Source organism: Macrotis lagotis, chromosome X (genome assembly GCF_037893015.1).
Source record: "Macrotis lagotis isolate mMagLag1 chromosome X, bilby.v1.9.chrom.fasta, whole genome shotgun sequence".
Classification (NCBI taxonomy): Eukaryota; Metazoa; Chordata; class Mammalia; order Peramelemorphia; family Peramelidae; genus Macrotis; species Macrotis lagotis.
Window position 1 is genome coordinate 493,122,024 of NC_133666.1, and position 17,330 is coordinate 493,139,353.

A 17,330-nucleotide genomic window follows, 5' to 3' on the forward strand; every position below is an offset into this window, starting at 1 on the left:
TATCTGCACTGGCCAATCTGGGCTGGTTCAATCGGTCCTTACCCTTCTTGACTTCTCTGCAGTATCTGACACTGGCCTCCCCTAGATATTCTTCTCTACTTTCTCCTGATTCTCCTCCTTCCCATGACCCTTCTCCCTGCCCCTTCTCACAGGTGCACCCGGGGCTCTTTCCTAAGCGCTCCTCTCTTCTTTGCATTCTTCTTCATTAATGTCATCACAAGCCTCTTCTCTGTCTTGAGCTCAGCAATAGCTCTGCAATCATCAACTCCCTGTTAAGACATCTAGATATGCCTCTGATTATCCCCAAATCCCTCTGGTTATCCCAAAATCAAGGAGTGTGCATCCTAGTGAAGGTATGGAGGATATGTATGTAGAACATTATCAGCTTATTTCTGGGGAGATGAGGATGGCAACTGAGGTTGGGAGTGAATCAAGAGAGATTATAAGAGGCAACTCTCAAACTGAGCTTTGAAGGTTGCCAAGGACTCTATGAGGCAGGTAGAGCAGTGCTTCCCTGGCATAGGAATGGGATTTACAAAGGAACAAAGACAGGAGAATCAAAATTCTTTTTCTGAATAGCAAACAGGCCAGTCTGACTAGAATGTAGATCTCAGAAAGAAGAGTAATATTCATGGAAAAGTATATGGAAAAGTAGGCTGGAGCCAACCTGTGAAGGGCTTTAAAAATCAAACAACAGAGGAACTAAATCATCCCTTTTCTTCAATTCATCCTCCATATTAAAACCTGTATGTGGTATTCTTATCTGTTGCTTCCATGGCATTGCAAAAGCTCTCCCATATGTCTAGAACCCTCTGTCTCCTCACCTCTATCTCTTGGAAACGCTACCTTCCTTAAAGGCGTAATTCAACTGTCACCCCAGGGGTCAAAGTTGTTGGTATTCTACCCTTCCTCCTCTCCCAAGGAAATTATCTTGTATGTATTTTGTTTCACCTCCAATTGTCTTGAAAGCAGAGAATGGTAGGTTTTTCTCTCTTTGTATTAGGCACAGATTTTTTTTTTCTGTCTTCATATTCTCCCCAAGCCAAGCCTAGATAGCACAAGGAAGGTGCTTGTTAAATTACTGTCATCTATTAAATAAGTCTTCTTTTGCTGTACATATTAGCCTACAGCCCTTTCATATTTGATATAGAAGAAAGCACATATGACACAGAACTTATTTCAAAGATTTTGGGCAACAGTTTTCTTTTAGAGAGTCACCACTATAAGTGTTTCCCTGGAGTTTTGACTGATGCTAAGCATCACAGGTATGCCTCATTGACAGATTTCTGGTAGCCAGGGTCTTTCTTTCTTCCTCCCAGTCCAGTCACGTGCAGATGGTGAAATTCCTTGGGCCTTACTAGAGCTTTCCATTTAATAAAAAGTATGATAGTTCTTCAAATTTCCTTGAGATTCTCCAAGTGATTTGAAAGTGCTGGAAGAATAAAAAGACACTAGCCAGAGGGCCTCAAGCTGGGACCCATAAATTTGTTTTTCTCCATGTTGTTTTTGGGTAATTGTATTCCAGTATAATTGTTTTCTTTTGTAAAGCTACTTATGTTATTTTTATATTTGTAAAAATAATATAAGGCTTTAAAAGTATACCTATCCATAGACCCAACAATACCACCAAGCATAAAAGTGAAAAGGAAAGGTCCTTTATATACATCCATAACAGCTCTTTTTTATGGTGGCAAAGAAATGGCAAAGGTAAGGATGCCCATCAATTAAGGAATGTCTGAGCAAGTTGTACGGTCTATGATTCTAATGGAAACCTATTATGCTACAAGAAATGCACAATGTTTTCAAAAAAAAAATCTGGGAACAATTATATGAATTGATGCAAAATGAACCGAACAGTACCAAGAGAACACCGTATATAGCAAAAGCAATATCGTAAGGATAATCAACTGGGAAAAACTTGACTATTCTAATCAAAAATACAATTATGCAGGGCAATTCCAAAGGCCTCAAGATTTAAAAAAAAAAAGCTATCCACCTTCAGAGAGAGAAATGCTATTTTTCACTATTTTCCTTTTGTTGTTGGCAACATGTGTGGTAAGGAAATGTTTTGCATGACTCCACGTATCCATCTGATCTATATGCCTTGCCTTCCCAATGAAGAAGGGAGGGAGAGATATTGTACATCAAAATATGAAAACATGAATGCTAAAAACAATATATCCATACGTCCAATTAAAGCGTTAAACAGATAAAGGTAACAATAATGAGAAGGGATCCAAAGATGTCACCAAAAAAATAAAAATAAAGATTAAGGGGTGGCACAAAGGGAAGGAGAGACAAGCGGGAATGGGGGGGGGGGCTCTCACGCCTCCTCTTCTCCCCGGGCCTCGGGGTACCCGTCTCCCAAAGTGGCCGGGGCGGCGCCGGGGCCTCCAACGCCCGCAGCCCGGCCACGCCCCGCCACGGCGCCCGCGGGCACGGCGCGCGGGGTGAGGGCCAGAGCCCCCAGCCCCGGGGCCCCGGCGTGCGCAAGCGCGGGGTCACGGGGTCTCCGTGGCCCGGGGGCCGGCCTCCCCTCCCCCTGCCCGCGGCTCCCCTCCCCCCTCCGGCGGGGTTACCTGGGCCTGCGGAAGAAATAGGGCCCCGGGGCCCTGTCGTAGAAGACGGGCGGGGAGGCCCAGGCGGCGGGCACGGGCGGCAGGCGCAGCTGCCAGGGGAGCTCCTCGGCCGCCCGCACCAGCCCTTTGCAGTGCTGCCGGAGGATCCAGCCCCGTCCCGTCGCCATGGAGACGCCGGAATGCTGGCCCGGGCGGGCCGGAGCCCAGAGGGAGGGGAGGGGCTCCCCCGTTAGCGCCGGGGGAGAGGGGAAAGGCCTCAGCATCCTCGGCCGGCCCGGCCCCTGCCCCGGCCGGCGCCGCTCGCGAAGTGCTCCGCGCTCCCGGCGGAAGCCCGCTGCTCAGGCGCCCGGCCCCATCACCGCCCGCGGCCCGGCCGTTTTCCTCCGCCCGCCGGCCTCGGCGCGCAGGTCGCTCCTGGGTACTGCGAGGGGGCGGGGGGCGGGGAGCCGCCGCGACTGCGGCCCCCGCGGGACCCCGCACCGGCGGCCCAGGCCCTGGGGCGGCTGCTGGGGAGCCCAGCGCCGGAAAAGACAAACGGTCCGGATTAAAACAAAGCTTGCCAGGGAGGTGATGCGTGAGAATGCGAGCTCTTGTTGCGGGGTTTTTTTTCCTAAGATTTGACGAAATAATAAACTAATCTGATGGGGGAGGGGAAGAGGGAAGGAAATATCAAAATGGTAGATAAAAGACGAAGAAAGTGGATGTCCCTCGGAATGCAGCTGGAATTATCAAAAACTATAATGCGGGGCTACGATTCGGAGGTTCAAAATAAGTAAAATATATAAAAATAAAAATAAAACAAAATCTTCCGGAATGATGAAGCGCCTCAGGGCTTGGGCATTTAACGTGTATTAAGTTCCACTCTCCCCCCCCCCCCCCCACATCTTGTAATCCCCTAAAGGTCCAAAACTTGCCTTCTTGTCTTGGCCATTCATTCATTCAAACACCTTTGTCATTATTTCACATTTCCTGGCCTCGCCCAGTAGCCCTTCCAGTCAGGCAGTTCACTTACATCTTTTTTTCCCTTCTTTTTTTTTAGTTTTTTTGCAGGACAATGGGGTTAAGTGACTTGCCCAAGGCCACACAGCTAGGTAATTACTAAATGTCTGAGGCCGCATTTGAACTCAGGTCCTCCTGACTCCAAGGCTGGTGCTTTATCCACTACGCCCCCTTCCTTAGCGGCCCCACTTTCATCTCTCCACTAAATCGGAGCATCTCCCTTAGGAACAGAGAAGTCTGAGCATTTTTATGCAAATCTACATAGGAGCAAATAATTGCTTCTGTAAACTGAAACAACGCATTTGTTATTATTTTCCAGCGTTTATTTTAAATAGAGATTTACCGAAGGATGACAGATCTTAATTTTTTTTAAAGTATTTTAAAAACAGATGGATATTAACATTGCTAGCTGTCCCGTGAGGGAGTCTTGAATTTCATATATAATAGGTAGATTCGAAAACAGTGAAAAGCAAGCCTGTGCCTCAGTTTCCATCAGTAAAACGAGGGGTCGGGCTAAATGAAATGATTCCACTGTACCCTCCAGTATCTAGAATTTTAAATTATCTGCAATAACGCAGGCTTGTTAAAGCTGGAATCGTGGGATTACTGCTTATATAAGCACTGAGAGGTCTTTTGAAGTAAAAAACAGTAACAGAGTAACAGGAACTGCTGTTTATTTTCCTGATTTTACCGAAGTAGGGGAACGAAAGGATGTAACTAGTTTGGCCAGAATCAAAAGGGGAAAAAATGAATTAATGAGAAGGAATGAAATGAATTTCAAACTACACAATCCTTTTACCGTTTATAGTTAAGATGTTCATAGAATACTTGGTTTTGCAAGAGGCTAAAGTGACGCCGTACAATTCACCCGCAGAGAAGGGGGGAGAAAAAAAATGTAAAACTTGCCACAATTTGTTTTAGAGCATCATTTATTCTAATACTTCAGTTACGTGCCTCCCGTGCTCCTTTCCAACAGGTTCCTGAGAGGCGATGAAGGGGTTAACGCGAGCTCCATGCCCGTTGCATTGTGGTCTTTGTAGTCCGTTGTTACTTTCCTACCGCGGGCAGGTCTATCGATAGGGCCGTCTGCAAACTACGGATCCCAGCATCCCCGCTGGCGTTCCCGGAAACTTTGTGGCTACCATGGCGGCGGGATAGGGGAATGTCCGAGTGCCGCGAGGAAAGTCGTCTCCCGTAGAGGGCATTTGCTGCCGGTCGCGTCCCCTCGGCCGGAAGGCGCTGCCGCTCCCGCTTCCGCATGAGCCCCGCGGCCCCGCTTGGGCACCCCGGGGCCGCTCTCCGCAAGCCGCGGCGCGTGTCCGGGCGGCCCTGCGGCCTCTAGACGAGAGTGGCGGCTTCCGGCCCGGGCGCCGCTGCCTCCCGTCATGATCTCTGCGGCCCTGCTTCGAGCTCTGCGGTGCGCGGAGAAGCTGCAGAGCCCCCGCGGCCGGCGGCTGCTTTTGCTCCGGCTGGTCCTCCACAAGGGAGCCTGCACCAAGACGTGGCCCTGCCCGCCCTGGGGGGTGCCGGGGCCTCGGGCAGCGGCCCCCCGGCCCGGGCGCGGCCTCAGGCCGACTCCCAAGGCCCTGTGGACCCAGGCCGGCCAGCCCCCGAGAGCGGAGCCGGAGGGCGGCAAACAGGTGTCCGTGCACAAAAGCCCCCGAGGACCCGCGCTTTCCGCGGCCCAGAGAGGTAACAGCCCCTCCCGGCACACCCGGGGTTCATGCGGCGCCCGAGCCCGCAGGCCCAGACTTGGCACCAGCGCCAGGCGCTAGTCAGCCTCGCTCCGGCGGGGCCTGCACCTGGGTTGTTTTGGTCAAAAAGCCGCTCATCCTCTCAAGGCCTCGGGCTACTTCTCCGTAAACAGGGACTTCTATACTTTTGTATGTGTTAAGAACCCCTTTGGCAGTCTCTGAATCCTTTGGACCCATTCTCAGAACGACATCCTTACGTGCATCAGAGAAGCTTCATAGCAAATCATTGAAATGCAAGACTTTCCCATCCAAGTGATGGACCCCTAAAATCTCTCCACAGACGGGACCAGAAAATTATTGCTAAGGTCCTTTTTCTCTCTAAATGTATTTGATCCTGGGGTGCTTGGGTGGCGCAGTGAATAGAGCACCGGACCCGGAGTCAGGAGGACCTGAGATCAAATCTTGCCCCAGACACTTAATTACCTAGCCGTGTGGCCCTGGGCAAGCCACTTAACCCCATTGCCTTGCAAAAACCAAATATATATACATATATATATATATATGTATATATATATAATCCTAATCTCCATTGCACATGAAAAAATTAAAGGGAGGTGTGCAAGCAGTAAGCCGTTTAACCCCATTGCCTTGCAAAAACCTAAAAAAAAGAAAAAAAAAATATATATATATATATTATCCTAATCTCCATTGCACATGAAAAAATTAAAGGGAGGTGTACAAGCAGTAAGCCACTTAACCCCATTGCCTTGCAAAAACTTAAAAAATATATATGTTTATATATGTGTGTGTGTGTGTGTGTGTGTGTGTGTATATATATATATATATATATATATATATATATATATATATATAAAATCCTAATCTCCATTGCACATGAAAAAATTAAAGGGAGGTGTGCAAGCAGTGGAGGAGATTACCACTTAATAAACTGGTTTGGGGGGGGTGACTCAAAAATAATTATTTAACTTTCATGTAATTATTTTGGACACACTCAAGTATTTAGCAACCCCTTCTAGGAGTCCCAACAGGGGACTATATTCCAAAGTAATACAAAAGCAGCCTTTCCCTGTCTCCAAAGTGCTCCCTGTCTATTTCAGATCATCAAATAATTGAGAACTAGATAATAAGATATTAAATAAAACTGAAGTAATACACATCATCTGATAAGTGAGAAGTAGATAATAAGATATTAAAACTAAAGTAATACAAATCATCAAATAATTACTAAGTGAGAACTAGATAATAAGGTATTAAAAACTAAATACACATCATCAAATAATTAAGTGAGAACTAGATAAGATATTAAATAAAACTAAAGTAATAAAGATCATCAAATAATTGAGAACTAGATAATAAGATATTAAATAAAACTAAAGTAATACAGATCAAATAATTACTAAGTGAGAACTAGATAATAAGGTATTAAAAACTAAATACACATCATCAAATAACAGAACTAGATAAGATATTAAATAAAACTAAAGTAATACACATCATCAAATATTTACTAAGTGAGAACTAGATAATAAGATTTTTTTTTTTTGGCAACACAGTGTGGTTAAATGGCTTGCCCAAGGCCACACAGGTAGGTAATTATTAAGTGTCTCAGGCTGGACTTGAACTCAGGTACACCGAACTCCAGGGCTGGTCTCTGGTGGGTGCTCTGTCCACTGCTCCATCTAGCCACTCCATAGATAATAAGATATTAAATAAAACTAAAGCAGTCTATTAATTATGTCACATTATAAAAGCAAGATATTTCTATGGAATAAACTCATAAAATGAGGAAGAAGAAATTGGACTTGATTTGGATCTTAAAGATTAAGTACAATATGACTAAGGTCCACCTCAGCTGTGCAAATAGTAAATAAAATGAGTGGGCTGCCCTGGTAGGAAGACAACCTAATGTATTTGAAAAAGTTCTAGGCTTGGAGTTGAGAATGCCTAGGTTTGAGTCTGGACCCTGCCACAACTTGCCATCTGTATTATGAAGTATTCTATTTATTGAAATATTAAGGGAAAAGACTATACAGAAAAGTCTAGTTGACCCAAAAGACAAAAAATGATTTACTTTGGGGTGTCGTGGCTTTCTTCACCTTGGGGCCCACAGCGACAACCTCCCTCCCAGAGGGGAGCTTAGAATAAGGAGTCAAGCCACCACTGCCTTATGCCCCCAACTCAATTTTATTACTGCTTAGCTATTACATATGTACTGTTAGGTCTTCCAGGGTAGAACAAAGAATAATTGAGGGAATAGGGGTGCACAAGCGGTGTGTACATGCAGCATCTTTTATTACAGGATAAGGGGATACGTTAGGAGGGAGGTGGTAAAACACAGCTGTGTCTAGTGCCCTTGGTCTGTGGGGCGGAATGTCCAGCTCCCAAGGACTCCGGCACACCTTATCTCTCAGGGTAGCATGCCAGCTCCTGAGACTGTCCAGGTGGCGGTTTACTTGGAAATGATTTGTGTCATGGCTGTTAGAATAGCCTGTGTTCCCACATTGGGGAGTAATGTACATATACATTATTTTGTGGAAAAAAACCAAATATTGAATATGGATAAAACTTAAACTCTTTCCTATCCTTTTGCTTCTAGGAAGTGGCCTAGACATGTAGTCAATCCATTCATGAAATTTTCTTCAGTTTTCACAAATGATCCTGTTTGTAAGAAGCATATGGAAAGTATAGGGCATTCCCCACATCTGTTCTGTTTACAAATTACTTTGGCTGCCCAAATTCCCTTTTCCAGCTTCCATTCTTGTATACTGAAATGTATCTCTGTCCTATCCATTGGAGGTGGCAATCCTGGAAAATGGTGTTGAAGCTACTGGAGCCAAAATTTTATTTCAATCTTTAACAAATTAAAAAGTCAATTTTTTTCTGGCCCCTTTTGCATAATTCATGTAATATTTTATTCTTTGAATAGTACTCAGTAGTTTACAATTCACAACTCTGAGCAAAATATTGGAGCAGTTATAACGTGAATTACAGCAAGAATTGTCTGCACTTAAAAATTGTGTGAAAAATTGGCATTTACCTGGCAATGTGGTGTCTTAACACCACTTAAATAAGACACATTGGAGACTAATTGGTTATCATTTCAAAACCATCAAGAAGAAGAATGTTCTTTAGTGCTGGTTTCCTCACATGCTTCCTTGAAGCAGCAGGGCTTGCAAGCTTCCAAGAATAACTATCTTTATTTTTCACCTACCTCTAACTGAAATTTAGCATTTCCCTCCATTATCTTAAAAACAATTTTCCAAGAAGGGGTCCATAGACTTGACTAGACTGCCAGAGGGTTCCATGACAAACATAAAAATGTTAAGAACCCCAGGCCTTTAAACTGTGGTCTTGAAAACTGTAGTTCTTTAAAATCAATTTGGGAAAACACCATTTCAGACACAGAACCCATGTTTTTGACTTAACTTGTAGTTGTTATTTTCAATTGTGTGCGACTCTCCATGACCCTTTTGGTTTTCTTGGAAAAGATACTATAGTAGTAGTTTGAAATTTCCTTCTCTGGCTTATTTTCCAGATAAAGAAATTGAGAAAAACAGTTAAGTGACTTGCCCGGGTCATACAGCTAATAAGTGTCTGAGGCCAGACTTGAACCTGGGAAGATGAGTCTTCCTGACTCCCGACCTGGCATTCTAGTTGCCCTTCCGTTAATACTACCCAAATTTTATTTTTGATATGTATATAATACATGTATAACTTTTTGTTATTTTTCCTTTACAGTGAAAGAAGCTGGAAGAGATTTTACCTATTTAATAATAGTGCTTATTGGAATCAGTGTCACAGGTTGGAAACAATATCAAGTAAAATTATTAAATTTTTCCATTTACATGTTGCTTCAATTAGATCTTATTTTGTTTTTATCTGGTAATCCTGTGATTTCAGGTGGCTTATTCTATGTGATTTTCCAAGAACTTTTCTCCTCATCCAGTCCTAATACGATTTTTGGAAAAGCCTTAGAAAAATGCAGATCTCATCCAGAGGTTAGTTGTTAAGGTTGTTACTACATATGAACTAGAAAATAAAATTGAGGTAAGAAAGTCTGGTGGGAAGCATGTTATATAGAATTCTAAAAACTAACAAATTGAATGCTAGTGTTCTTAGGCAACTCAACCTCTTATTTCTAAATGGGATTATAATACTACATTTCCCCAAGGGAAAAATGTAATTCTGTATTAGAAGCAGAGTGGTGTAATGAAAAATAAAATGGTTTAAGAGTTAGAAAAGAAAAGGCTAGCATAGATGGTCACTAAGATCCCTTTCATAGCTATATCTAGGATTTTTACATAAGAAGCATTTTGAGAAATTCAAAAATTCATGCTAGTGTTATAATTATTATAATTATAATTATTTTTATGTGCTTAGATGGTTAAAATATGCCAAAGTATTCAATTGAGATGTATTAACTTTTCTGGGGCTCAGTTTAGTGCCCAGAATTATTATTTTACTTGATGTACTAATGGCAGGAAAATATTAATTCATCCTTCACTTAAAGTGCTAGATATATTTTCCAGAACTAAATCTTTTTTTGAGAGGCTTTCACAATCGGTTTGAATGAGTACCTTGAAAAAGGCATTGTCATCAATGTTGTCGATTAAGATACTGTCATGGCCAAAGATTAGCATCGAGAAGCCATCTCTCCCTCCCTCTACACCGCAATCTGAAACATTTTATGAAGGGAATCGCTGTACTCTCCAAAATTTTCCCCTTTTCATTGATTTTTCAGCTCTTAGAAGCCAGCATATAATCAGAAAGTTCTTCTGTATAAAGACAAAGCAAGTATAAATAATAAGACTAATCAGTATGGATTACAACATAGATAAAAAGATTACATTATAGATCTCATTCACTTAGACTATGTCCACTATTGAACAAAGCAAAATTTCATAAAATGAAGCTAAGACTGATATCGCAGTCAGGTTTTGTACAATCTTAAAGACTAACTTTGAGGTTTAACCAAGCAAAACAAGTTAATAGAAAGATATTGTGATTTATTTCATCTGTTGCTTTTTAAAGTTAATTATATGAATAAGCATTCGTACCTGTTCCAACTTCACAGTTCTGGGACATACTTGTTCTAACATAACTCTTTTTTAAATTTATTTCAGAAACCAAAGAAATATTACCCACTTCTACAAAAAGACCAAGTATTAGAAAAGTGAAAGAAGCAATATAGCTAAGGAAGAATATTCCATTTATTTGGATGAAACAATTTATTTTTCCATAGCAAGGGTTCCTAAAGGGATACAGTTTAAAACTCTGTTCAAAAACTGCATAGCTGCTTCCCTATGAATTTCCCATTAGAAATTTATTGAAACATCTAGACCTAGTCTGTTCTAAATATGTCAATATTAATTGATTTCTACCTTGCTCTGGTATTTGCTTTTTAAAGTATTTTCTTTTAATAGCATCTTATATTAAAATTTCTTCTTTAAATCACATTAAAAACCTTTAACATTTGATTTTAATATAAGCTGCTGTTAGTATCTGAATGTCTGAACATTTTGTTTTCAGAACCCTTTTTTAATTTTGATGGGGAATGGTGAAAATAAGCTCTCACTTCAGGTTTGATTCAGACTTTATAATGAAACCATAATTCTACCAAAAATTAGTAAGCTTAATTCTATTATGTCACCACTTAGTCTTCAAGAAAGTAAGCAAAGACCTTGAAAGAAATGGGAAGAGTTGTTTTTGGGGTGGTTTTTAGTTCTTTAATGACTTGATGCACTGAAATAAAATCTGGAGCTTTCTGACAAGAATATTTTATGTAAGAAACATCTTAAAAGCCATTTACTTTTAAGCTACTTTTTTTCATAGGTAATCAGTGTTTTTGGTGACAGTATTAAAGGTTATGGGGAATCAACAAGACGAGGTAGAAGACAGCATGTCAGGTATGATAACTTTGCTTGGAATGAAGTTAGGTAATTATGAAAATTAAAAACATTCAAACATTATTTGTTTATCTTCTTGCCAGTCATATTGAATATGAAAAAGATGGGTTAAAATACATGCGTCTGAAATTCTACATTGAAGGTTCAGTAGCAGGGAAGCAAGGAACCGTGCATCTTGAAATGAAAGAGGTAGGAAAATAACCATGGATGATGTGATAACAGAATTCTTAGAAATTTACATTGCTGGAAAAAATAACACCTTGAATATGTTTTTCCTACTTTCAGAACCGAGAAAGTGGCTGCTATGAATTTCGATATATATTTGTGGATGTTGATGTCTTTCCTAAAAGAACTATTATTGTTGAAGATAATCGATCCTGAGATAATTAACAAAAGGAATTAAGCAACTCTGATATGTTCTATGTTGTCACATAGCAAGGAATCACAATTATTATGATTGTTATAGTTCTCTTTATGAACCTCTTATGAATGGAATATAAAAGGATATTTAATAATGAGGGGATTTACATTGCATTAGAATGTAATATTAGAGGTCTTTAGTTGGGCAAAAAATATGAAATAAAGTACATCTGTATTTTATCCAAGTGAATTGTAATTCACAGACATTATTTTTGCTTCATCTAGAACAATGCCATCTTTGAAAATAGGAATTTTCTTTTATTAAAATTTTATGCTACAGAACTACATCAGATGAATTAGAGGATTCCAGGCTTTTCCTTATGTTGTACAATCGTAATGAAAAACCTTTGAACTAAAATTAAACTTGGAAAAAAGATATCAAAAGTAAGTTTTTCTTGTTATACAATATTGAATCTGAATTCAGTGTGAATATGAGGAAGTAACTTAGGAATGAATTAGAAAGTATGAACCAAAAATGAAGTAAAGCTGTTCAAAATTAACAAAGATTGTATGCTATATTCAATTAGTCATAATATTTAGGTATTCTTCATATATGCCATCTTTTAGAATATAATCTTTTACTTTATACAGTCAAAAGAAATCTTGGATGTAAATAAAGTTAGTGTAAATATCAGTTCCTTTGATTATAAGCAATCTGTGTTGGATGAAGTTTTTTTTTTCCTTTTTTTTTGTGGGGAATGAGAACTGACTGTTACCAAATAGGGATAAAGATTTCCAAATCTGCTTCTAAAATCTTGGATACAGAGCAAAGTTTGAGGTCCAAATCTTCTGGTGACTAAGACATTGATATATCCTTTCCTAAAGAAGGAAATGCTTATTTCAAAATATTTAAAAGACACTTGTTTGAGTTTTAACTGTGAGAGGCAATTGAATATGGAGGGGGGAAAAAAGCACTGAATTCAAAGTCAAGAAGTCCTGCATTTGATTACCTATGTGGTCATATCTGACTTGGCCTCTCTCAGAGTTTCCTCACTTATAAAATTGAAATAATATTCATATTATTTACTTCTTACTGGTTATTGTGAGAATCAAATGAGAGGATAAATAGAGCACTTTGTAAATCTTTAAATGCTACAGAAATTTTAGGCATTAAAGTATGCTCACTTGTAGTTGTGAGACCACCTTTTATTAGAGATGTAGAGTTATCGAAGAATGTGAGAATAATTATATCCAGTATTTATATTGTTATTTTAAGGTCTTCAAAGTACTTTGATTATAATCATCAGAATTTGAAACCTATAGGTAAATTTTTCTTGACATTGAAAGATTTAAGTATCATTTTGCCTCCAAAAAGAAAGCAAATGCTGTTTGTTTTTTTTTTCTAATAAAGACATTGCCTTTTGTATAACTTTGGATTCTGAGAGGGTCCCCTAACAGTGCTTGGCATAGATAGGGTAATGTCATTGAAGACTTATTCTCCAAATAAACTGAATTATTGCTTTGAGAAACAGTAGGGCAATATACATATCTTAATACTTAAGGAAAGTCAATTCATATAATAATAATACTAATATTTGTCCTTTATTCTTGAAGATCACAACATTGAGGAGTGAAGCCATGACAAGCCCGTGAATTTGGTTTTGAGTGAGGGGGTGTTCTGCTAAGCCACCAGTCTCACTTTCTCCTCCAGAGCCATCTGAGTCCAATGATCAGATATGAATCAGGACAACTGGAGATGGCCCTGGATATGAGGCATTTGGTTAAATGACTTGCCCAAGGTCACATAGCAAGTGTTTGAGGCTGGATTTGAACTCCAGTACTCCTGATCCCAAGGCCAGGGGACCTTGCACCATCTAGCTGTCCCACACACTCAAGTAAAAAAGATGAAACTAATGAAGACACAATTGGGATAATGAAGGAACTGAATATTATTGGAAAAAAAATTGGATTGAACTTCTTAAGCTAGAAACTAAGTTGAGAACATTATTGTTGTCTGTCATTCAGTTGTCCAGACTTGTTCTGCTTGGCCCCTGAGGGCCAACCTAGAACAATGGGTAGAAAGTGAAGGAAAGTAAATTTGGACTCTTGCTTTAATTATAAAGAAAAGATTCCCAACAATTAGATCTATGAGCAAGTAGAAAGTAAGAAATCATGAGCAGGGGCAGTTAGGTGTCCTAATGGATAATGTACCCACCCTGGAGTCTGAAGGACCTGAATTCACATCTAGCCTCAGATACTTAATAATAACCTAGCTGGTTGACCTTGGGCAAGTCACTTAACCCCATTGTCTTGCCAAAAAAGGGGGTGGCGAGAAATCATGAGCAGGCAGACTTTAGAAAAGCCTGGAAAGACTTGCAAGTACTAATGTTGAGTAAAGTGAACAGGAGACTATTGTACATATAATAGCAACATTGTGTGATGATCAACTATGATAGACTTGGCTCCTTTCAAAAGAAGAATGATCAAAAACAACATTAAAACATTTGTGCGGGAAAATACCATCCACATCCACAGAAAGAACTATGGAATCTAAATGTAAACCAAAAAGTATTTTTTCAATATTTTTATGTCTTTCCATCTCATGAGCTTTTTCCCCCCCTTTTGTTCTTATTCTTCATTCACAGCATGACTAAGATGGAAGTATGTTTAACATAGTTGTACATGTATAACCTTTATCAGATTACTCCCTGTCAAGGGTAGGGAGGGAGAAAAATGTGGAATTCAAAATCTTACAAAAAATGAATGTCTTTGCATGTGATTGGGAAAAAATATTTTTTAAACGAGGTATAATGGGTTCCAACTTTGAGCAAAAGCAGAGCATCCAGTGTCCAGCAAGGGTGTACAGATTATTAAAATATAGATTTAATAGATGTCCTCAGACATTGTAAAAAAAAATTTCTAGGGGTGGCTAGGTGGCATAGTGGATAAAGCACTGACCTTGGCACAGGGGATAGAGCACTGGACCTTGAGTCAAGAATACGCCAAGTACAAATCTACAACACTTAAAGCTGTAGCTCTGGTTAAGTCAGTTAACCCCTGACTGTCTCAGTTTCCTAATCTGTAAACTAAGAATAATAATAACTCCTACTTCCCAGGGTTGAGAGGATCAAATCAAATAACATTTGTGAAGTTCTTTGCAAACCTTAAAACATTATATTAGGGGTGACTAGGTGATGTAGTGGATAAAGCACCGGCCCTGGAGTCAGGAGTATCTGAGTTCAAATCCAGTCTCAGACACTTAATAATTACCTAGCTGTGTGGCCTTGGGCAAGCCACTTAACCCCATTTGCCTTGCAAAAACCTAAAAAAAAAAAAAACTATATAATGCTAGCTATTATATGTGGTGAGGTTAGTCTAAGAAAAATAGGATGGCAGCCCATTATTCCTGCTACTTCCAGTCTAGCCAAGTCACAGGTAAAAGACTGCAGTCCAAGTTACTCTTGTTAGTTTCACTATAGCAATATTGCTATAATATCTAATAATTATGTTTACATATAATATGTATTTCAAATATAATTTAAAATAATTCTATAATGATACTACTGCCAACTCTATGGTTGGGGAGTGAGCAGAAGCAAGACAAGGGTTAAATTGCAAGCTCCCTCTATATTGCTGACTAAACTAGATTCATTTTGGGGGATGAGGGCTGGGGAATTAACTTTTTAATAGTACTACATCAATTAGAACCAAATGGATCCTATTAATTAGGATCTACTAATAAGAGAATGGTCCCTTTAGTCATAAACACTCCAACCAAAGTATCATACCTATTTCATCCAGGTGGCTCCATTTTATTTTGATCCAGCTCTCTACTCTTCTGATACCTAAGCTGGAATGCAAGGTATCAGTGGTTGCCAGCATTATTATTGAAACTGGAGAACAACTCTACTAATCCACTTATCCACAGACACCAGAAATAATGAAAATTAGATTTTTTTTTCAACTATAGGATTGTCATAACGACAGGAGCTAGGAGAAGATACTATTGTCAATGTAAGAGGCATGATCTGAGGATGTAAATGAGGGGTGCTGTATAACATTGCAGCTCTCTTGCTGGTTTGCAACATGCCCAATTGGGACAATATTTTCTTCAGTCTTTTCATGTAATTCTCCAGGTTTGGGGCTCTTTAAATCCCAGCCACACATAGCCACTCTACCCAGGCTGCCTTTTAAAAAAGAGGCAGGCTCAGAATCACAGGATCTAAAATGAGAGCTCTCTAATTTTAAAGTTTTCCCTGGCATCAGTTTGCTTCCTTGTAACTTCTAGCCATTCCTTCTGGTGCTCTCCTATGAAGCCAGATAGGACAGTTCACCCCTTTTGAAAGAAGTCCTGAACACTTGTCTTGCTCCACTGCCAGTGATCTGACTCAGCTTTACCACAGGGTTATCCCAGAGTCTGTCCTTCATATATATCCTTGTACTGGATATGACGCCCTACCCCTGAAGCTGGAGACACGTAAATTCAAGTCCTAACAGAAACATATCATTTGTATTAACACTCTGAACATTATCTAACCACATGTACCCTTATTGTCCTCATCTATAAAAATAGAAGTGGCAGCTTCAGTAGTACTTGCTACACAGTGATTAAATGAGAGTAATATATAAAATGTATTTTGCAAGATTTAAAGTGTTATATAAATGTCATTTGTTATTAGTATTCACTTGTGATATATTTCATTCTACTTTGAGCCAAGACTTCCTTAAGTGGTGATCCATGAGTATCTTGGATGGTTGAATTATTTCTACATAATTCACTATCCCTTGAAATTCTTAAGGAAGCCATCACTGTCATCCTTTATCTAAGACCTCCAGGTTTTCTAATCAGCTGCTCTCCACCTGTCCCTGGCTCAGCAGCTATCTGCAGCATCTAGATAAGATACTGATTTTTTGTGTCAAAGTGCAAGTACCTCAGACTGAGAGGCACTGCTGAATGGCATTGTTCCAGAGCAGTAGTCTAGTGCCAAGAGGGAAATGGGAAACTGTGATTTAGAAATGTGACTCTCCAAGCCACTGTACCCCACTTGTCCTCTTCCCTCAAACCTGGTACTTGACTCAATACCTATTTCTGGTTTCTGCCTGCTGTTAACTTTTCCATCAAGCAGTCAATCAACATGCAACTTTTTTTAAGGCAATGGGGTGAAGTGACTTGCCTAAGGTCACACAGCTAGGTAAGTATGTGTTTGAGACAGGATTTGAACTCCAGTCCTCCTGATTCCAGGGCCAGTGCTCTAGCCACTGTGCCACTTAGCTACCCCATTAAGTACTCTGCTAAATCGGCTGCCTTTTTTAAGTCACTTTGTGTTTAATGTGCTAGACACTGGTGAAAATAAAGATAAAACAGAACTTGCACTCAAGGAGCTTATATTCTCAAAAGAAAAAGCATGTACAGATATAAGCAGAAGCTAAATAAAAGCCAAAGAATTTGATAAGAGAGGACACCAGCAACTGGAGAGATCAGGTGAAGGTCTTATGGAGAAGGTGGAACTTAAATTGAATTTTGAAGGAAACTAGGGATTCTCAGGTAGGCAAAGGTGAACAAAGGTCTGCATTCTAAGCATGAGGTATATGGGCTATGCAAAGTCACAGAGAAAGTGTATGTGAAGTTCAAAAGGCCAATTTGACTGAAGAGTGCATTAAAAAATAATATATATCAAGACTGGAAAGGCAAAATGGAAACAGAGTTTACCAGCAGGGTAATTCATCCATTTCTAAGAGCAGCATTTAATTCCATCAAAAGCAAAGTACAA

The 17,330-nt window shown here is 39.9% G+C and overlaps 2 protein-coding genes across 11 annotated transcripts in view; one reads left to right on the forward strand and one right to left on the reverse strand.

Annotated features, from left to right (window-relative positions):
- FBXO15 (F-box protein 15) overlaps positions 1-17,330 on the reverse strand; it is a 149,202-nt gene that overhangs the window by 85,740 nt on the left and 46,132 nt on the right. For 3 of the 10 annotated variants that reach the window (XM_074200752.1, XM_074200750.1, XM_074200751.1), the window contains one exon: positions 9,871-10,068. The exons of 3 other annotated variants lie outside the window; for them this stretch is intronic. In XM_074200752.1, the coding sequence (XP_074056853.1) occupies positions 9,871-9,890 (20 nt within the window). In that variant the 5' untranslated portion in view covers positions 9,891-10,068. Of the gene's footprint in view, positions 1-951; positions 1,049-2,327; positions 2,433-2,579; positions 2,747-9,870; positions 10,081-17,330 lie in introns of those variants that run through there. 4 more of the 10 variants (XM_074200755.1, XM_074200753.1, XM_074200747.1 and 1 more) reach the window with 4 other exon arrangements.
- Positions 4,705-16,448, forward strand: TIMM21 (translocase of inner mitochondrial membrane 21). The gene is made up of 6 exons (XM_074200760.1): positions 4,705-5,270; positions 9,032-9,094; positions 9,194-9,291; positions 11,126-11,199; positions 11,283-11,388; positions 11,485-16,448. The coding sequence occupies exons 1-6, from the start codon at positions 4,964-4,966 to the stop codon at positions 11,578-11,580; spliced, it is 744 nt and encodes a 247-aa protein (XP_074056861.1). The 5' UTR covers positions 4,705-4,963; the 3' UTR covers positions 11,581-16,448.

Coding starts and splice junctions, on each gene's coding strand:
- TIMM21 (XM_074200760.1), top strand. CDS start 4,964: ATGATCTCTGCGGCCCTGCTTCGAGCTCTGCGGTGCGCGGAGAAGCTG. Junction 9,095..9,193: donor TATTGGAATCAGTGTCACAG/GTTGGAAACAAT, acceptor CTGTGATTTCAG/GTGGCTTATTCTATGTGATT. Junction 9,292..11,125: donor AATGCAGATCTCATCCAGAG/GTTAGTTGTTAA, acceptor TTTTTTTCATAG/GTAATCAGTGTTTTTGGTGA.